The 22,810-nt window shown below is 41.4% G+C and overlaps 1 protein-coding gene across 1 annotated transcript in view; it reads left to right on the top strand.

Annotated features, from left to right (window-relative positions):
* The window catches only part of LOC127000267 (uncharacterized), a 37,312-nt gene extending 14,502 nt beyond the window's left edge, over window positions 1-22,810 (top strand). The window contains exons 6-11 of the mRNA XM_050863720.1: window positions 7,122-7,336; window positions 11,989-12,196; window positions 13,237-13,475; window positions 13,935-14,012; window positions 19,546-19,707; window positions 21,013-22,810. Of these exons, the coding sequence (XP_050719677.1) occupies window positions 7,122-7,336; window positions 11,989-12,196; window positions 13,237-13,475; window positions 13,935-14,012; window positions 19,546-19,707; window positions 21,013-21,681 (1,571 nt within the window). The 3' untranslated portion in view covers window positions 21,682-22,810. The remainder of the gene's footprint in view (window positions 1-7,121; window positions 7,337-11,988; window positions 12,197-13,236; window positions 13,476-13,934; window positions 14,013-19,545; window positions 19,708-21,012) is intronic.

The following is a 22,810-nucleotide window of genomic DNA, read 5'->3' as shown; positions in this document are numbered from 1 at the left end:
GGCTGACTCTCGTCTCCTGGATATGTGGAGGAGCTGCGTTTTATCCAGGATGAGGGTGACCTGCCAGCGCCTTCCCCAGGAGACAATGGTTTCTAGCACCCAGTTGATCCTGTTACTGGTCGCCTGGCTGTCGGTCCTGTTGTAGATGAAGGTTAGGGTGTAGTCGTCTGCATAGGCGTGTGCCTCAGGGATGAGCTGCAGGATGTCATTGAAGTAGACATTCCACAGCACAGGACTGAGGACACTACCCTGAGGCACACCAGCCCCAACAGGGTGTTGGTTGGAGGTGTGACCACTCTCTACTGTGCTGGAGGTTCTCTCACAGAAGTAGCTCTGCAGCAGCTGCAGTAGGCTGCCACACACCCTCAGGCTCCTGAGCTTGGTCACAATGCCCCGGTGCCTCACCCTGTCAAAGGCTCCGGCGATGTCCAGGGCGATGACGTATACGTCACTACCACCATCCAGCACCTTGTTCCACGCAGATGACTGCAGGAGCAGGAGGTCAGCAGCAGATCTCCCTTCCCTAAACCCAAACTGTTTTGGGCTCAGAAGGTGGTGGGCTTCAGGAAGGAAGTAATCTTCGAGGCAATGATGGACAAATAATTTGCCCACCACAGACAGAAGGGAAATTGGCTGGTAGTTGGTGGGATCAGCCCTGCTGTTCTTCTTGTGGATGGGTAAGACCCTTGAGGAGAGGCACCTCCTACACAACAGAGTGAGTGGTGCAGATAGCTCTGCTGCACACCTCAACATGTGGAGACTGATGTTGTCAGGCCCGAGGGCCTTCTTAGTATCCACCCGGAGGAGCTGCTTCTCCACCTTTGCCTGTTGTATTGGGAGTAATTCAAGAGTTGCCCTCATCCTGGCTGGGATCCTTGGTGGAGTGTGGTGTGGGTCAGGCACCTGCATTTTGCTGGAGAAGTGAGCAGCTAACAGCTGAGCCTTGTCACTGTTCCACATCGCGAGTCCTCTGTCCAATGCCGTGAGTGGCGGGATGGTGTCGTCGGAGACAAAGCCCTGCTGCTGCTTAACGCTGCTCCACCACTCCTTACTGCCAACATTCTGGCCGGACAGCTTGTCTTTTAGAGTGCTCTTCCATCGACGGATTGCCTCCTTTTGTACCCGCTTTATACTTTTACAAGCTGCCTTGTGTGCATTGTGAAGGGTGTAATTTGTACCGTTGCCAGGCCATACTCTTCTCTTCAGCTGCATTTCTGCAGTGAAAGCCAAAACAAGGCTGATCTCTTGGCTTGGATTTGTAGGACTGGCAACAAACAAATTTCCTCTGGCAGGATAACAGGAGGTCGTTGAAAATTTTGACTTGTTTGTCAATGCTTCCCCTGAGCAGGCCTGTCCAGTCAATGGTGGCTAGCTCTGTCTTGAGCCCATCCCAGTCTGCCTGTCGCCAGAGCCAGTTGGTGTGGCTGACCCGCGCGTCCCGATCGACTGCTAACTTGACAGTCGTGAGGACGGCGAAGTGGTCCGAGGAGCCGAGTGAGCCTGTTGGACGGCAGGTGACGACACTCGTGGGAAGATCAGTTAGGGCGGGGTCAAGGGAGGATTCTAACGTGTGTGTGGGAAACTCTATGTGGTTTGTAAGCCCGTAGTCAGACAGCAGCGCATCGAACGTTCTGGCGACAAGATGTTGGTTCACGTCGCCAATAATAATTAGTCAAACCTCGGTTTATGAATGCCTTAGTTAACGAGTGTTTTCATTTACGAGCAAAAAAAATCACAAAACATTCCTTGGTTTATGAGCGGTGACTTGGTATACGAACATCCTGTTTGTACGTACAAGTTTTTTTTTTTTTTTTTTTTTTTTTCCACCTCAAGGGTGGGGACACGGTCTATATGGAGGCCATCGGAGCAACATCTCCCATTCTCTAATGCAGAACGAATCCATATTTTATGGAACGGGTGGCAACCCTAGAATTTCTCTGGCCTGCCATGACTGACAGCCACTGCTGGTGAAGGCAGGAGGAAGGGGGAAGGGATGCTACGACGCATATTTTACACATATTTCAGGACGACACTTGACAAACATAATTTTATGGGCTGGTTTTGTGGTTCACCAAAAAATGCACTCACTGCAGTTTTAAAATGCTGAATTTTATCTGCTTAACCATTCAGACAGCCAAATACGGAACAAATGGCTTGCCGTATTTTAGGGAAAGGGTGGCATGTTGGCAACCCTCGTCTCAGTCTGCATTGTAAACTCATAGAGATAATATCTGTGCACTCATGTCTGATTGCATTTGTGCTTTGGTGTGCGATCTTAGTGTTTTCAGCACTACAGTGTGCGTTCTTTGTACTTTAACCATGTCCCTGAGAAAGGTGTTTAAAAGGGATGGTGCTGCAAAGAAGAAAACAGGAACGGCGGATACTATACTTGCAACAGGAACGGGGTGTGAGCCTCGGCGGCTTGTATTCCCTCCTGGACGTGACTGACTCCCGTTCACCCTCCATCTCAGACGATATGTCGGGTGAGCTTCACGTTGGTGGTCTAATGTAGTTCCGGTGCCTCGGAAATAGGGAAACTGCAGCTTCTAAACCCTGGTGTGGAGACTACACCTTGAGCGTAATTAGCAGTTGCGGAAGTCTCCGTAACAACCGTAACACATTGATTTGTGTCTTATATTATTTATTATTGCTATTAGATAGTAAAATTACTTTAATTCTGGATAAAATAACATGTAAAATGATTTTTATATAAATATTTTTTTGAGATATGGGATGCATTAATGAGATTTACATTAATTTCAATGGGGAAATTTGTTTTGGTTTATGAGTGTTTTGGCGTGCGAGCAAAATTCCGGAACGAATTAAATTCATAAACCGAGGTATGACTGTACTCGTTTACAGGAGTATTGTTGTATGAGCGCATCTAGGTTGGCATGTAGGAAGAGAAGTTGCTCCCTACCTTGCCACTGAGGTTGGTAGCACACACACAGCAAGATGGCATCGCTTCCACGCATCCACAGCATGAAGAACATCAGCTCCAGGTGATCTGGCATGATGACATCAACAGCTTTGAACTGGAGCATCCTGCGGAAGCATACGGCAACACTACCAAAGGTTCCGCGGGTCCTGTCTCGCTGGTACCATCTGGTGTACGTACTCTTGTATTTGGCCGTAATTTTCTGGAACTAGCATTGAGAAATGTTTCTACAGTGGCGATATTGTCAGGGTTACGTGGGAGCATGTGGCTGTGGGTGACGTCTCCTATGTTTATTTGGAGTCCCCTGACATTTGCTAACACACTAGTTAGCAGGTTAGCTAGTTAGAGGGCGGGGATGGCGACAAATTGAGGGATATAATCATTACCAGGCAAGTAGTTCAGGATGAGATAGATAAGCTCAAGAAGAACAAGTCGCCTGGTCCTGACGGGATATTTCCGAGGGTATTAAAGGAATTAGGTGATGTACTCAGTGACCCACTAACCGACATCTTTAAGATGTCGGTAAATACTGGCTATGTGCCGAGCCTATGGAAAGTAGCTAATGTGATGCCGATTTTTAAAAAGGGGGACAGGTCAGTTGCTTCAAACTATCGCCCAATTAGCTTAACATCGGTTATAGGCAAGATGCTGGAGTCCATAATAGCCAGGAACATTCGGGAGCATTTAGAGAAACATAGCTTAATTCACGACTCGCAGCATGGGTTCACAAAAGGTAGGTCATGCCTCACCAATCTCTTGTCCTTCTACAGTAAAGTATTTGAGGCAGTTGACAGAGATGAAAATTATGATGTAATCTATCTTGATTTTAGTAAAGCATTTGACAAAGTTCCTCACCAACGACTGTTGCTTAAATTACAGGCTCACGGAGTAGAGGGTAAAGTTTTGAACAGGGTCAAGGCGTGGCTTAGCAATAGGAAGCAAAGAGTGCAAATCAATGGTAAAAGATCTGACTGGGGATGTGTTACGAGTGGGGTCCCACAAGGTTCGGTATTAGGTCCACTTTTGTTTATTATTTATATCAATGACTTGGATACAGGAATTAGTAGTGATGTTAGTAAATTTGCAGATGATACCAAGATCGGTAGAGTAATTGAGTCGGATCGGGACGCTAGTATTCTCCAAGGTGAACTCAACAGATTGTATGACTGGGCGGATAAATGGCAGATGGAGTTCAGTGTAGGGAAGTGCAATATTCTGAGTGTAGGTAGGAACAACCCCTCACATAACTATTGCTTAAATGACACTCATAAGCAGGTCTGGGTGTGAGAGGGATTTAGGGGTCTTAGTGAGTTCTGATCTCCGTCCAAGGGCACAATGCATTCAAGCTAGAAATTGAGCTAATAGGGTACCAGGATTTATTTCAAGGAGCGTAAGCAACAGAAGCCCCGAAGTCTTCCTCAAACTATATTTAGCATTAGTTAGACCTCATCTTGACTATGCGGTTCAGTTCTGGCCACCTTACTATAGAATGGATATCAAAATGTTAGAATCGGTGCAGAGGAGGATGACTAAGATGATTCAGGGGTTGAGAAACTTGCCATACGAGGAAAGACTCAAACAGTTAAACTTGCATTCTCTAGAAAGGCGAAGGGTGCGTGGAGACACGATCAAGGTTTATAAATGGATGAAGGGCTTTAATAAGGGAGACATTCATAAGGTTTTGTTGGTAAGAGAACCGGGCAGGACACGAAGTAATGGGTTTAAACTGGATAAATTCAGATTCAACAGGGACATAGGCAAAAATTGGTTTACTAACAGGGTGGTGGATGAGTGGAATAGGCTTAGCAGTCATGTGGTGAGTGCCAATACAATTGTCACATTCAAAAATAGACTAGATAAATTCATGGACAGCGATATTAGGTGGGGTTAGATACACGGGAGCTTAGGGTCAAAGGAGCTGCCTCGTACAGGCCTACCGGCCTCTTGTAGACTCCTGCGTTCTTATGTTCCAATGTTCTTCTCTCTCTCTCTCTCTCTCTCTCTCTCTCTCTCTCTCTCTCTCTCTCTCTCTCTCTCTCTCTCTCTCTCTCTCCTCTCTCTCTCTCTCTCTCTCTCTCTCTCTCTCTCTCTCTCTCTCTCTCTCTCTCTCTCTCTCTCTCTCTCTCTCTCTCTCTCTCTCTCTCTCTCTCTCTCTCTCTCTCTCTCTCTCTCTCTCTCTCTCTCTCTCTCTCTCTCTCTCTCTCTCTCTCTCTCTCTCTCTCTCTCTCTCATGGGTCTGGCAGCAGCGGACTGTTTGGGGATAAACGCATGCTTCCCTTTACCCTGATGAAGTGTAGTTCTCCTACCTGTTTTTTATTTATGAATCTGTCCCACACCCGACCTTTTTTTCCGCTACCTTGACCACACACGCACAGGGATACCTGTGTGTCTCGGGGAGTTGTGGAGCCTTGAACAAGGAAATGAATCCTAAAGTCAAATGACTTATCACGTTATTGGCTTATTATCAAAGGGATTACCTGCCTTGACTGAATTTTATCACAGATCAGTTTTCAAATGATATACAATACAATATTCATGAATGAGATCTTTATAGAAATATGAAAGCTTTATTAGTTTCAATATTCAGATCTCCTCTGCGGGGGCATCCCATACTACACCTATAAGCATAACCACGGGTCAATGAGGTTAAAGTCTGCCACAGTGTTGCTTCCTTCGCTATTATTTATCACCATGCTCTTGCTGGCTGCTCTTCTGAACTTATCAACTGCATGCCCTCACCCTTCCCACGGCCTCACTGCATGAAGATTTTTACTCAAGCTCATCCTTGTTCTGTCTGACTTCCTTATGCAAAAGTTTTCACCTTTTTTTTTTTTTTTATTTATTTTTTTTTTTTTTTTTCTATGGCACTGGTAGGCTGTCTTGGTGGGGCCTGTTGGTCAGCCCCAACCCATTGTGGCACAGGCAAAACGCGGGGTGGTTTCAGTTCACTTATTTTTTTTATTTATTTATTTTTTACATCCCCGCCTATCTTCAGTTAGGCTATCTTCAGGGGCCAGGCAATTTTTTATACTGGCGCCAGTTATGCTCGGCTCATGCTGCCCCTCGGAAATCATTCTTGATTCACTGGACAGTTTCTTTTAGAGTCCAGGTTGATGGGTGGTCTTCTGGACAGCATGTGGGTAGTCTTAGGCCACTCGGCACTCTTGCTTGCCTCATGCTGCTCCCCAGAGCTCATCAATGACCCTCTCTTTTAGAGAGAGAATCTAAAGTCTAGGTTGATAGGTGGTCTTCTGGACAGCATGTGGGTAGTCTTTGGCCTCTCGGCGGTGACTGAAAAATCACAGCTTGTTGCCCCGGACGGGGCACGAACCTGCATCGTCCTGGACGCAGCGCCGTCATGCTAAGCACTCAGCCACCACTCCCTATAATTATAGTTATTTTATCTCTTTAGTAGATTCTGGAACAAATTTCCTTTATTTCCCCCTTTTTATGACTTACTTTTTCGAGGGTGAAATTTCAAGATACATATATCCCAAACTAAATATGACCAGCGACTATATTTCTTCTGTTTCCTTTTTTATATATATATATATATATATATATATATATATATATATATATATATATATATATATATATATATATATATAGTATATATATATATATATATATATATATAAAGGTGTGTTTTGTAGGCATTTTTTGTATTTTCATTTTGCACTTGAACTGCCTCCTGTACCATAATATACTATATACAGTATTCTATATATACACACACACACACACTGGGTTGTTTCACATCAGAAGGCTTGAGGTCAGACAGCAGCCTTCAAGTAACAAGAGGATGCAGTTTTTCTTTACTGTTGCTCCACATGATCTCACAACCATTATTCCTTGCCACCTTCCAGTTCCCTGTCAGTATACTTCAAATAATGTTTGGTATACGGTTGTAAAAGTTGAATTTTTGAACGATTCTTTTTTGGCAAAGTTTAGGGGATATTGCCTTTCAAGGGGTTTGGTATTACTACTACTACTATTCTCACTAGGTTTTTCAATCAAACATGTCAGCCTCTGCTGGTTGATTTCTTCATGAATATATTTAGTAAATTTATTTCACTACCCTTTTCTAATTCTTTTGTTGTTGGTCTTTTGATATAAAGTGAATGTACAGTATTTTATTAAAGCTTTTAAAGTGATTATTATTTATCTGTTACCTTTGCAGGCAACACACTGTTGGTGACCACTCTGATGAAGTGGCAAACCTCTGGGCTCTGTGACCGAGAAGAGCAAGAGTTTATTTCCCTAGTGAAGCATTTGCTGAGTGAGGAAGGAGTGTTAGATACACAAGAAGTCATGCAAATGATGGTGAAGCCGTTCCTGGTGATAGAAGGCTGTAGGAACCTTGATAAATTGATCCTGCCTCTTGAAATTCTGAAGGTATTGTGTAAGGCCACACACTCTTCAGAACACCTATACATAAGCTTTACAGTGTATTGGCAATTTACTTTTTTAAGGTCATATTAAGGGGAGTGACTTATTTTGATGCCAATTTTCTAAGGGGACAATTACTACTACCATAGTCTGTTTCATTCCGTCTGTCCACTCACGAACGTAGATGTGGCACCTGCATATTGTTAATTTGTGATTGTGTGAAGATCAACTTTTTATTTTTGGTTCTTTATTTGAATGTTCATGTTTACAAAGAACCCTCAAACCCTCTTATATAAACTGCAACCATACCGATTTGCATCCATAACCTTCCATACAAGCACATGAAAAGGCAAGCTTGTATCAAACAGAATATTCAGACTATACTCAAATGATCTATGGCCTTTCAAGTCACTGATTTCTATAATATTAGAGATCAGTGTTTCAAATACTTATAATTCATCTCATTCCAGATACATGAAATGACATCTGGCTCTGCAAGTGTCATACATAAGAAATTTTGATAATCTGTTGCTTGTAAATAATACGGGTAATATTCGAAATAGCCTTGTTGTATCACATTCAATAGTTGTTATTTACTATTTCATGTTATTTTGAATATTAATCCTAATTTACATGTAGTAAGTTATTACAATATCCTTTATTTGCACTTGCAGAGCCAAATGTCTTCTAATGCACCTGAAATGAGATGAATTACATGCACTTGAAAGGCCATAGATCATTAAAGTATGATCTGACTATGCTGTTTGATACAAGCTTGTATTTTCGTGTGCTTGTATGGTAGATTATCGGTGCAGATTGGCATGTTTAGGATTTATAAGGACTGAGTTTGTTTGTGGCAGTATCGTAACCAATGAGGTTCATCCGAGGTGCGTTTTGCTGCCTATGCGTAGAGCTCCCTTGTTTAGGGTATTGGGAAAGGAGCAATACGGCTACCCTCTGACTGGGAAGGTAGCCTACCCCATCCTCACCTTCACGTGGTGCGCACCGTTAGTATACCCTGCGGGGTAGAACCAACGGGGAGGAGGGCAGTGACCATCAGCTGCTTTGTTTTAATCCTTTTAGCCTTGACAAGGAGCAAGTCTCCATAACACTACATTGGACTGGCCACCCATTGGTGGCCTCTAATACTTTTGTCGAGTTTTTAGAGGCAGGAGCGATGGCCAGAGGGTGGCAGAAGAGAAAGGAATGTATGAGACTGGTGTCTATTAATGTAAATGGTATAGGTGGTGAGGAAAAGAGGAGAGTGATGATTGAAATTTTTTAAATGGTAGAGTGGATGTGTTGGGAGTGAGTGAAACACATATTCGAGAAACTGGTGTGAGTGATGGTAGAGAGGGTGCGTGGGAGGGTGTGCCTGGGGGGGTTGTATGAACAGGGATAGATGAGAAGTATAGAGGCAGGAGTAAGGAAGGATGTGCTATTGTGATGTCTGAAAGAGTGTAGAATGGTGTGACTGATTATGGTTGGAAGGGATCAAGAATTGTGTGGGTGAAAGGAAAAGTAGGTTTAGAAAAGTATGCATGGGTGTGTATTTATGCACCAGTAAATGTGAAAAGTAAAAAAGGACTGAGAGAAAGGGAAGCTTTTTGGGAGGAAGTGAATGCATGTCTGAAGAGTTTTGAGAAAGAAAGGAAACTTATTATGATGGGAGATATGAATGCTAAAGTGGGTGATGAATGTGTGATGGATGTGGTGGGAAAATGGGGGATACCTGGGAAGAATGAAAATGGAGACTGCCTGGTGGATGTCTGTGCTGAGAGGGGAATGTTCCTAGCGAACACCTTTCAGCACAAGAATATCCACCGATACACATGGAGGAGGGGAGAAGATAATGAGCAAAAAGGATTGATTGATTATGTGGCAGTAGATGAAAGGCTTAGAGGAGAAATTTGTGACGCGAAGGTAGTAAGAGGAATGTTCGATGGATCTGACCATCTTGCAGTGCTGGCAAAGTTAAAGCTGAAAGAAAAGTGGGTGTTTGAAAAGAAAGGTGAAGTAAAAAAGGAAATACTGAAGATAGAAAAGTTACAGGAAAAAGAAATAAAAGATGAGTATAACCGTGAAATGGCAGAGGCCTTAAGTGAAAAATGGGAAAGTGTAAAAGATAATACAAATATTGAAAAAGGTTTTGGAACATTTAAAGAAATAATGGTAACTACAAAAAAAAAGTGTTAGGGATGAAAGTGGTGAGAGATGGAAAAAGAAAAGGAAATTCATGGTGGACAGAAGAGATAAGGAGGATAGTAAAAGAGAAAAGGGAACTTTTTAAGAAAACTCAAGAAAGAAATGTGGCTGAACAAGTAAAAAGGGAAAGGAAAAAGAAATATAGAGAATGCAAAATTAAATTAAAACAAGCAATAAAAGAAAGTAAGAAGAGAGTTGATGAAGACTTTGGAAAAAGACTAAGTGAAAAATATAAAGGGAACAGGAAATCATACTGGAAAGAAGTAAAAAACGAAAGAAATGCAGAAAATATCTCCTCAAGTAAAATAAATGAAGTTTTGGATGAGAATGGAAAGATGTTAAAAGACGGGGAAGCTGTGAAAGAGAGATGGAGAGAATATTTCAAAAACTTAATGAATTTTGAGGGTGGACGTCCAGCAGCTGTAACAGCAGCAGTTTTGAGTTGAGGTAGAGGAGGAGTATATAAAGAAAGAAGTATAACATATGAAGAAGTAAATCAGGCAATAAAAAGATTAAAAAATGGAAAGGCAGCAGGAATTGATGGAATCACAGCAGAAATGTTGAAGTGTGGAGATGTAGTTGTTAAATGGATGGTCAAGATATGTGAAGTAGCATGGGAGGGGGGGGGGGCTGCCAGCAGACTGGACGAAAGCCATCATTGTCCCAGTTTACAAGGGGAAGGGCAGGAGAGAGGAATGTGGGAGCTATAGAGGTGTAAGTCTCCTTAGTATACCCGGAAAGGTATATGGAAAAGTCATAATAGAGAGGGTGCAAAGACTTAAAGAAGAGAACATCAGTGAAGAACAAGGAGACTTCAAGAAGGGTAGGGGATGTGTGGATCAGATATTTGCCTTCAGGATGGTAGTAGAAAAAATATTAGCAAAAGGAAAGAAACTGTACGCTGCCTTCATGGATTTAGAAAAAGCTTATGACAGAGTCGATTGGATTGCATTGTGGGATGTTTTAAAGATTTATGGTGTGGGAGGAAAACTGCTTAGTGCAATAAAGTCTTTCTATGAGGATGCATCTGCATGTGTCAAAATTACTGGAGAAACAAGTGAACATTTTGAGATAAAAGTGGGCTTAAGATAAGGGTGCATCATGTCACCATGGTTATTCAATATTTATATGGATGGTGTTTTTAGAGAAATTAAGGGCAAAGTTGGAGAAGTTGGAGTAAGACTGTTCGATGAGGGAAGGAAATGGGTACTGAATTCGATACTGTTTGCTGATGACACGGTGCTCATTGCAGAAAATGAAAGTGACCTACAAAATTTGGTCAATGTTTTTGATAGTGTCTGTAATAGGAGAAAGCTGAAAGTAAATGTCAACAAAAGTAAAGTGATGGTTTGTGAGCGAAGTAGAAGTGAGGTTGTAGATTTTGTATGCCCATATAGAGTGGGAATTGAATGTGAAAAAGAATGCAAAATAATTTTGAATGGTGAAAAAATGGAGGAGGTCAATGAGTTTAAGTACCTTGGATCAGTTATGTGTAAGCATGGTGGTATGGAGGGAGATATAAGAGAAAGGGCATTGCAAGGAAGAAGGGTGGTAGGGTCTTTGGGACGAATCATGAATGACAGAAGTGTGAGCATGGAGGTAAAGAAGGATTTGAGAAATACAATAATAGTACCAACCCTCACATATGCAAGTGAAACGTGGGCCTGGAATGAAAGTCAGAGGTCTAGAGTGCAGGCAGTGAAAATGAGTTATTTGAGGAGTGCTTGTGGTGTGAGTAGAATGGATGGAATGAGTAATGAAAGTGTGTACGAGCATTTTGGAATGTGTCACAGGGGTGAAGGGAAGAAGTGTGGAGTGGTGGAAGAAGTGAAGCGACAGACCTTAAAGTGGTTTGGCCACATGGAGCGAATGGAGGAGAGTAAGATGACCAGAAGGGTGTATGTGAGTGAGATAGAGGGAGGGAATGCTAGAGGACGACCTCCAGTGAAATGGAGGGATAGGGTGCAAGAGTACGTTAGGGAGAGGGGGGAAAGATCTTTGAGAAACTTTGAGCAGGCAAGGAGGGAGTGTCTGGATAGAGAAAGTTGGAAACTCTTCTGCCGTGGCCATCCCCTGGTGGGAGCTCCTAGGAGCAGGCGTTGATGAAATGATGATGATGATGAGTTTGTTTGTTTGTTTGTTTGTTTGTTTGTTTTTATACATAAACATAGCATGAATATCAATCACAAAAATTGATTTTCATGTATTCACGAACTAGAAATGCGCAGGTGCCACATCCATCAAAATTCCCGCTTTGTTGGTGGACAGATGAAATGAAACGGACTATAATGCTACTTCTTAAGTGTCTCAAATTTTTAACTGAATATATCACAGCCTTGGGGTGTTTTATGTTTGCATGAGATTGACATTAACAAAATGAGGAACCATTTTTGTGTTTTGGTACCAAGTTCATCATTGATATAGTACTTGTCATTTTTGTATTATGATACCAGGAGGTGATGACTCAAGATGTTGATGCTGTCTTGCTGTCTGGGCCAACAGTTGTGAGTCTGGCACTTGCACTCACCCATGTGTTGGATGCCACTGTGTGTCTCGAGGGCCAGGGAGCCAATGTGCTTCTTACCCTCAGGTCCCTGGCCTCCACCATCCTCGTGGGGATTGTTGATGCCCTCATGAACAGCAACAAGAAATTTGAAAAAGGTACAATATTTACTTACATAGAAAGACACATGAAAACAGTTCTTTAAGTTATGAGGAAGTAGTATTTGATTGCTTTTATTATTTTAGAAAGGCAAGACTGCAAGGTAACCTGACTGAAGTATTTGAGTGAGTTATGGGGGCCAATAATCACTCAGGGTAATGTTCATAAAGTACTTAAACTGAAATAAGGATAATATAGTACCTAGCACCTCCGTGGTGCAGTGGTTAGCATCCCTAACTATGAATCTGTGAGCCTAGGTTCGAATCCCAGCCTTGGCAGCTGGCGTGTAGCCCACCCAGCTGTTCATCCTTCCTTTTGGGCTGGTCAATAAATGGATACCTGGGGAAACCTGGGGAAGGAAAACTGTGGTAACCCAGATGTTACACTGGCCCTGTGTCCCGGGGTAATAATGAGTTCTCTCCCACCACAGGCTGAAAGGGCCAATGGAACGGAGATGAGCACTGCTGCCATGCACAGCTATAGCGTATGCTCCCAGCTTTACCTTTACCTTCACCACTTCTTACAAATTGGATAAATTCAGGTTTAGAGAGGAAATCAGGAAAGACTGGATTATGAATGGGGTAGTGGATGAGTGAATAGAGCAGATGTATAGTTAATGGAAGTATGATAAAAGTTTCAAATGAAGTCTTATATTGGTCCTGATTCCCATTAAGCCTGACAGCATGACTTTTCAATATTCTCAATCCAGCATCTCTCCTTGACATTGGTCATTCTCCAGTGCATTCCCTTGCAGCTTGGAGAGTTTCATGTTTGAAGAGTACATAATGTTTGATAAATGACTCTTCACTTGGCCCATTATGTTCCCCAGGTCACCTTTTGACCAAAATTATTGAAATTTAATTGATTGTGGACATCTCAACAGTGTATAGGTTGTCTTTGGCTACCTACTCAGCCACTGCCTCTGGAATACTGGTTAATTCTTGCATAAGAAAATTGGACAGCACAGAGCTTAGGTAGAAACTTGAACTGCATTATTTTTTATTATTATTATTATTATTTTTTTATTATTTTTTTTCAGAAATAAATCTACTCAAACAAATGATGGGCCGGTACAACCTGCATCCAATGAGTGTCGTGTGTTTGTCAAGAGTATTGGAGGCTAAGTTCACTGGTGACAGACATCCTGACCTGGTGCTGCAAGCTCTGGTGAAGCTGCCCCCTGGCATGTTACAAGAAGGCTCCTCAGGCATTCCTACACCAGTGCTCACAAGGCTCCAAACAATGTCAAAAACAGAGTGGACCATTAGCCTCCTCCAGGTCTGTGTCTCATTTATGTAGCAAAGTAGAATATATTTATGCCCTATCTCAGCACCTCTGCCAAACACAGTGCTCATCGTATCACTACTTGTACCTCCCTGGTGTAGTGTTGACTGCACCTAGATTCAAAACTGTGAACCCAAGTTTAATGTAAGTTAGGGCAGTCATCACACAGCTCACCAGCATCTTACTTTTGGTTGTTTATTAAATGGGTAACTGGGGGAACCTGGATCTCACAGGGGAAGAGCTTTTAGAGATAATGGAGAGTTGATAAATTGTAAGTGGTTAGTTTTTGTAAAGAATAAGATTTGAAACAGATTACTTGTGTTTCATAATTACATTAGTAACCCTGTTGTGCTTAATGATCTGCCCTTAAATATATAAATTGTTCAATTAACCAACTGTGGAAATAACAGTGCTTACAGGTTATTATTATATCACATTATCATTGCCTTACAGTTGCTTCCTCACTGTGGCGAGAGTGAATGGAAAGTCGCTTTCTTCTTAATTGATCATGCCCTTGGATCTCCACTTAATGTAAGTTACCAAGTGATGAAGTAACAGTTTATGAAATCTGATAAATATAAATATTATAATTAATGCTTTGCTCAGTTGTTTATATAGTTCACTATATACCGTTTTCCTGCCATATAAGACCATCTTTTTATAAAAAAAATTGAAAAATCACCCTGCATCTTATACCCCGATGGTTAGGTTTTGGTAGGCCTAGGAGTTATTGTTACTGGTATGAAACTAACAACCAAAACACCTCCGTTTGACACAATAGTTCCCAGATGTCCCCGGAATTAAATACAGGGGGGTCGCCTAATATGCGAACTTGGGATATGCGAACCACCTCATATGCGACCTCCTTCCTCCCTCCCTCCCCCCCTTGGGGGGTGGAGCACGTGGGAGCAGTGACTTGACTCGGTAGTAAGAGAAAAGTTTTTTTTTCATTCATTTCATGTTCCCGACTTCGCTAACATCCATTTCCTACCAAATAATGAACTTGCTGTTACTCACTTCCCGAAGGAAGGGAAATAAACAATGGCGCAATCTGGCAACTCTACTCTGTGAGACGGCTCCACGTGTTCTCTTCATCAGTACGTCTAAAGCAGCCATTGCTCTCACAAGCTGTGTCTGTGCTGTGTGCAAGCTAGCCTGTGGGCTATTGTTGTTGCTGTTGTTGTTATTATGGCGCCTCCAAGGAACTCGAAAAAGCAGTTTATTACATTGGAAACTAAGTTAAAAAAATGTGGCTGACCGCCCATATACCATTATTTACATGCTTTTTAAGGTTCCTAATATGCGAATTTGCGATATGCGAGGCTTTGAACCGCCCATATTCTCGCATATTAGACGACCCCCCTGTATATCGTTTTTTGCGGGGTATAAAGTGCACCTTTTTCACTCAGAAAAAAGTTACCCTTGCGCGGTATAGGCCAAAGGTACAAATTTTGATTGATTTATATAATAAAGTGTGATGCAATGAAAAAGGAAAAAAGTGTGAATAAGCAGAAGATAGGAGGAGGATATGTGAAGCGATAAAACTGTACAGGTCACAAGAAGAAGACACGCCACGTGTGACGCGACGTAAACACAAAACACAACAATGCCGCAGTGCGCCAGTCACCAGTGTTCTGGGTACCTTGGTGGTGATGGTTAAAGCGGCTATTACACGGGAACAATTTTGGTGGAGAAGGATGCTGCCTGACATGACTCTGCTCGGCGACCGTGGGGCAGACTTGGGCGGATTAGTCTGGGGGTATTTCTGCTGTGCAGTGGCCCGGTCAGCTGACGTTTCCTGTGATACATGTTCAAAAAAACTGATATCCGTGGATGACTGAAGTGTTAATTGTAAACGCATTTTTGTTTCACATTGTAAAAATAACTATATTAAAACATAATATGATTGACAGAAATTAACCCCTTAATGACGTTGATGCCGCTAGCATCATAGTTCTATGAGACGTGGGCAACGAGCATGATGCCAGCACCGGAGAGCGAGAAGCTATCCGGAATTTGAAGGGTGCATGTAACTAGGTCTCTATCGATGCTGAGTGACTAACTGGCACCTCTTTTGTCCCTTACCACCACTCCGGGCTAAAAATAGTCTACACTTCCTGCCTACACATCATGGTGTCTGCAGAGCGATTATGTTCCCTCAGCCGTCCTGTTTCAGCGGTCTTCCTTTAGTTTCTGTTCGTTGTGTGCGTGCTGTGTAGTCTTGACATCTCCACTGATATATGTGATGATCTAGATGAACCAATATCTTGTTCACAGGAGTGTTCAGGGGAGTAGGAAGCAAAAGCTGGATTTTTTTGGTAATCATGGAATTCCAGCTAAAGGGTCTGTCTAAATCATAATCTGATTTCACAATTGAGTTATATGGATGATTTTCTTCAATATTCAATGAGATTCATACCAGAATGAAAAAACTACAAAAATTTACAAAAAAATATTTCTAGTTTTATTGCAACTTTGGCTCTGTAGGCAGCAATTTCTGGGTAAAAGATCATAAACTATATTTTTCAGACTCAATTGTGATAAAATGAGCAACTTTTCTTCAATAAATTTTCCTGTACATCGCACCAGAAAAAATTGGAATTTTGGGGAAATCATGGAATTCCAGCCAAATGCGACAACCTAGAAAGAAACAAATTTCACAGTAGGGTGCGCCAGAAAATTTTCTATAAAACATCTTTTATGACGTTTTCTCAGTTTCAGAGTTTGTTTTCCACTGACTTTTGAGTTCAAGGGGGATCTCCCGAGAAAAACTTTTGCGGTCAACATTTATTTCTAATTGAAAGTAGGTATACGGTCCCTGAAAGTCAAGATCATGGCCAATTGCTTGCCCATCAAACGTAGCATCCCCGGGTGATTAGTTCCCTCAGTAGCTTGGTGAAAGTTATCACCTGAACGCTGCTCAGTGAGTGAATCTACAAACCAAACCTTTTGTTTACCATTTCAATGTCACAGCTGCTTGGGGTAAGAGCACTGTAACTCACCAAAGCAACATACGATACAGTAATAACTGTAAGTAAAATGGTCAAATGTAAAACTGCATATTCAGGGATATATATATATATATATATATATATATATATATATATATATATATATATATATATATATATATATATATATATATATATATATATATATATATATAAATTATAGGTACGTCTTATATGGCGGGAAATACGTTACAATCCATGTTTTCCTTTATAACTTGACAATATTGACACTTAATTCATGGTATTAGATTTATACATGCTCACTTCATAGGGGGTTCAAGCAGTGTGTGCATGTGTGTGTGTGTAATTCACCACGGCCTGATCACGAGTTGGACTCACAATCGCCAGCAAGTACCCTCTCGACATGAGTAAGGTCGTTCCAAGCCTGTCATGGTGCAGGCAATTGTTTATAGTGGCGCCGTTATAGTCAATCTTTGGGCACTGCCAGGACCTCACACACTACACATCCCACCCCCTTGCCCAAGGGGTGACTGAAACCACTCCTTGTCAGTGAAAAGATTCCGGCTCTAGCGCGGCTCGAACCGCAGCTTGTCAGGCCGTGAAGTTTGGCAGCGCAGAGCTCTAACTGATTGAGCTACAGTGTGGTGTGTGTGTGTGTGTGTGTGTGTGTTTGCTTATAGTACGAATACAGAATTTATGCTAAGCTTGTGTTTTCCTGTTACTATACGTATCTGTTTTTATCTAACTTTCTTTGAATTCAGGGATGCTCTTAGTTATCCACATCCAGACTATTCCAAGTGTCAATGATTCCATTGGGAAATCAAACTTTCTTTTACATCCTTTCTGCTTCTTGTTTTCTGCAATATGTGCTCATGTCTCCGTGCTGTTTCACTATCCCTTACCAGCAAGTCTTCTGTCTACATGCTCCAGGTCCTTAATGAGTCAGTGCCATGATCAAGTGACCTCTTTTGTAATGTAGGTAGCTCCAGTTTGCACAGTCTCATTATATTTCAATTCTCTTAGGGGAGGAGATGCAGGGTTTTTTGTTTATAGGATTATCTCAGCGAATATATCACAGCGCATATGTCTCATTATGCTACTCATCCCTGAGGAATATTATTGCTCTATGATCGAATATTTTTTTATATTAATTTTTTACCCCGAAGATTACCCGAAAAAAGCATTTTTAGGCATTATTAAAGTGAATACGTAGAAGACACCATCATTCACAAATCTTTTTCCTTTATATATCGTGTACATTGAGTATTAATCTACATTTGGATGCATCATGAAGTTGCTACATATGTTTGTATTATAGTTATATATATATATATATATATATATATATATATATATATATATATATATATATATATATATATATATATATATATATATATATATATATTTATTTTTTTTTTTTTTTTTTTTTATTAAACCTTGTCTGTGACCAACTCTTGAGACATATATTCATATCCATGCATCCAAATGTAGATTATACTATGTACTATTAGAAAATATGAGCAGATTGGCAATCAGAGTTATGAAATTCCTTCCACATCGATTTGAAGTCCCAAAAAACTAGTTTTGAGATACAGGGCCTTTTATTCAAACATTTTATATTTCCTCCTCCCGCCATTTATTGATAACATATCCTTACAAATTAAGTTTTATTTACTAAATTAACTTAATACAACACAAAAAATAGGCATAATCATATATACAATTGTTAATTTCAGTCATCAAGGTGGTGTCAAAATTCAGTGAGCTCCAGGCTCATATCCATCACCAGTGGTGATCCTTTTCTTTCTTTTCCTACTGACTTTACTACTTTCACTTTTCCTCTTCCTGTTGTTTGACAGCCTAATGAGCCTCCTTCATGTTATTTTTATAGAAAATATCTATTTTCTTCATTATGTACTTCATGTGATCCTCATAACTACGTGTGCTCAGGGATGGTCTCTTGAAGCTCCCATTTAGAGAGAAAAATTCGGCAAACCCTTGGTTGTTGAGGAGGGTGTGAAGTACAAGGTAGAGGTTATTCTCATAAAATTTTTCATTTTCTTGTACATCAGGAGCGTACATAGCAGTGCGTGGTGTAAAAGTTTCTGGGTTTTCGCACGAACAGGACACCTCTACTTTACAGTCAATTCTCAGGTTATCCACCTCCACGGTGAAATCAGTGAGACACACCTTGCATTGTGCCTTAGAAAATAGTTTCCATAAGCCATATTCAGGCAAAATGACATTTTGATTACCCTCAGTAGGAGGTGGTGCAGGTGGCAATGAAACCGGGCAAACAAAATGCCAGTCAGGAATGGAGCTTGCAGAAAGTAGCTCATCAGATGGTGGTGGATAAGTGGATGGTGATACAGGTAGTGGTGATTATGTAGAGGTAAATGGAGAAGGAGGAGGTGGTGAAGAAGTGGCTGGTGGTAAAGGTAGTGGTGGTTGTGTAGGTGGAGATGTAGATGTAGAAGGGGAGGCAGTGATGGAGGCTGCTCTCCTCGCCTTCCGGTGTTGTTTCAACTTTTTATCTGATGGAGGCATCTATTGGTAAGAAAATAAGAGATGTAACACAACAATGATGCATCAAATAAGGGAAATAACACATTTTATTTGCAGTAATATTCATCAGCACCTACCCTGGCAAAGGCCAGCGTACGACTGAAGCTTCAAGGTCACTGCGTGCTTGGCGTCACTGCATGAGTAGCCAAAGAGTGTCTTACCCTAATATTTTTTACTGCATCATTCTATCTTCATTAGTAACGCAACAGTGATGAAAATAATGTGTTATGTTATAGTGACCGCGAAGAGGAGCTCAGGCATTTAAATGGTAGAGCATTTAACGGAATTAAAGGGCTTTACACTTCTCGCCGTGGTTTAAATAGTCCCCCTAGACATCGCCCACACCTTACGTTGTCCGAAAACACAATATCACAGAAAATTATATTTTCACCAAAATTGCTTGAAATGCCTCCCTTAAACTTGATATATAATTTAGTTGCCACACCTTGCATTCCTTCCAACTTGTGTGTTATTGAAATTTTATTTTCGTGTGTGCACTTTTGTATGTGTGTTATCCTTTGCAGGTGTTTGCAGTGCTAGAAGTGTTCCAGGTGGTGGCTTATCTGGTGTGTGAATCTCTCGCTCCCACACCCACACCACTCCAGCCTGAGGAGCCAGACACACCCACGCCCTCTCCACCTGCATCACTCCACCACTTCTTTGTATTTTTTTCTTCTGCTGTTATGGTGAGATGTTTTCTGTATTCCTTCCTTCCCCATGACTTAAACTTTTCCTTCTGTATTTTCTTATTTTCTCTTTTTTTGTGACATGAACTTGTGTATTTCCTACTTTTTGTGATTTTACTCCTTCCTTATCATATAATTTAAGCTTCTGATTTTCTCCTTCTCAGGACGTAAACTCCTTTATGTTGTTCCCTCTCATTTTTTTAAGGCCAAGTTTCTGGGATACTACCACATGGATATTTCTTTCCTATGGGATTACTGCTACTACTACTATTACTACTACTACTACTACTATTACCACCACCACTACAACTACTTCTATTAATACTTTTCTCAGCCATAATCATAGCCTAAGGGGGTTCATCTTTTACGTGAGATCAACTTCTACATGAATATAAACAGTAGTCATTGAAGACACACATTAGTAAAGTAGTGGGAATATACAGGTAACTCGATTTACATGAGTTTGGTTTACGCGTTTTTTAAATAACACGGGGTCCAAAATCCAAATAAATGTTTGATTTACACGTTTTTTTTCACTTATACACAATATTTTATGGAGTGGCCACCAGATGTCTCACGCAACTGGACTCACACGGTGCCACGGCCATACAACTGAGCTCAGTACAGTACCCACGCTACTCGACAATAGGGGTGGGCAGGTACCGGTACCAATACCATACCGGTACTAACGGTACCAGCTATACGGTATGGTACCGGTACCAGACTGCTCGGTACCAGTACCAATACTAGCCAGTCGCTCATGGTGTCCCTCATTTCTTCCTCACACGAGTGAGGCTGAGACTGAGTGCCTGAGTGGATATCTCGGTGATATGGATATTCTCTCTCTCTCTCTCTCTCTCTCTCTCTCTCTCCACTGAATGAAGTGAATATTTATTTTTCGATAGAAACCTACCTCTTGTTTGATTTACATTGTTTTTGATTTACGCGACCTCTTCAAGGACACAATACTCGCGTAAATCGAGAGTTACCTGTACTCCAAAGTGCATGGTATATCGGTGCTCATCTCCACCTCTTTGGCCCTTGAACCTATGGTAGGTAAGAACCAATTTTCTTGGGACATAGGGCAAGTGTGATATTTGGATTATCACAGTTTATCTTTCCCAGATCACCTCAGGTACCCATTTATTAACTAGCCCAAAAGGGAGAATGAACAGCTGAGTGGGATCTTCATTAAATGCCCCAGCTGAAACTTAATCGACCCACAGATTTCCAGCTAGGCATGCTAATCACTACGACACGAAGGCATTTATTGCCTGGATATTGATGGATTCCTTTGTCTTCCAGAACTATCTTGAAACGAGAACTCCAAAACAGATTCTACGGCAGAAATTCTTAAACTTTGGTGGTATTTTTCGGTGGTGGTGTCGCATTATCCCTTCCTTTTGTTGCAACCCAGAGCTGCCCACCCTCGTCCTGGCCCGAATGTGTGCTGCAATGGAAGAGATAATGGTCAGTGGTGATCTTAAGGTGGTAAATGGTGAACACACTGGGACAGGCAACGCCACTAGTGAGTGTGTGAATAAGGGCAAGACTGAGTCATTATCAGAAAAGTATGTAAGTAAAATCATTGTTCATAGAGAGAAAATTGAGGAAAACCAAAAGCACAGAGAGCCAGGCAGTGAAAGTAAGGCTCCTAAAGTGTGTGCAAATAAGAATGAGAGTAAGTCATTTTCAGAAAAGCAGACAAGTGTCATCAGTATTCAAACTGCAGAGGAGGCAAAAAAGAAAAACCCTGATCATATAAGACAGAAAAAAAATGATGGAAAGGCACATGGGAGAGCAGGTAAATGCTCCACACCAAAAAAGGAGAGGTTTGCTGATCAATCATATATTGATGCAAACACCCTGAAGAAGGAATTTGAGCAAATGACTCTCTACATGGCCAAGTATGTACCCGCAAGTAATTTACGTGCAGCTGTTGCAGGCAAGCTGAAAAAGATGTATGATGTTTGAAAGAATTACTGAATGTTTGTACTATACACTCTGTTGACACACCAGCTGCCTCTCAAGTTTATTATATCCACTGCTTGAATCTTGTTTGTTTGACTTTCATTGTGTCCAGGTCTCGCTTGTTTATTATGTGTGGAATATTTATTGCTTACAATAAAGGGATATTTTGAACTCCTTAACCCTTAAACGATGGGTATTGTTTTCACGGAATGGTCCTTGGATACGGGTAAAAACAGCTGCTATTTTTTTGTTGTTTATTCACATTGTATGAAGTGTCTTAATTCACTGAACACAGCAGTGAAATCCAAATTGTGATACTTTGTGTAACAGTCACGCTAGAGCATGTGAAATGTAGCCAGGGTGTGAGCTGCCGGCACAAAACAGTGCTCCGGGCAGTGTGGAGGGCCCCCGCCAAGGACGCACAATGTGTCAACACAGGCTGGCCACAGTGGTGGCTAGTCTGAATGTCAATAATATGAACTGTTCTTTACACTGAAATAATTTAGACATCATCTGCTCACTTACCTTCAGTCCTCCTCAGAGCTGTCTGTTTCAGTCGAGGGAACACATGCCTTACACGTAGCCTTCTTACCCTGCACTGTTGTCTTGGAAGCACTTGCTGGCCTAAAGTACAGTACAGATAGTGAAATAACATCACTATCTAAGTCACTCTCACTACTGTGTCACTACTCACAATGCTTTCATCACTGTTATCCTTGTACTCAGAATAATCTTCACTCTCTATCCTGTCCTTTCCTCCTGATGCATCACTGTGTTTCCCTGTGTTTTCTTATCTTAGAGTTCCAGGGCTGCTCAAGGAGGACTAATGATCTTATTTCAAATCCACATGGGTCAGATATGCTGGCAGACAACTCAGCAAGTCACAGAATCTGCCAAATTTGATGTAAACATTCAAATTAGTGGCACAAAAGAGTCTGATAAAATAAACAATGGCAGTAACTGTACGGACCGTGCCGTGTTTGATTAAATAAACGACGGCTGTCGTTTCAGGGTTAAGGAAGAATATTCATTTTGTCTAATGTCACTGCCACCCTGTATGAGTAAGAACAAGCAAAATGTTTGAAAAGAATATGTAAAGGAATATGATTTATGAAAAAGTTGTTATCCCTCA

The sequence above is a fragment of the Eriocheir sinensis genome, chromosome 18 (assembly GCF_024679095.1).
Source record: "Eriocheir sinensis breed Jianghai 21 chromosome 18, ASM2467909v1, whole genome shotgun sequence".
In the NCBI taxonomy this organism is placed as follows: domain Eukaryota; kingdom Metazoa; phylum Arthropoda; class Malacostraca; order Decapoda; family Varunidae; genus Eriocheir; species Eriocheir sinensis.
This window is presented reverse-complemented; position numbering and strand designations above follow the sequence as displayed.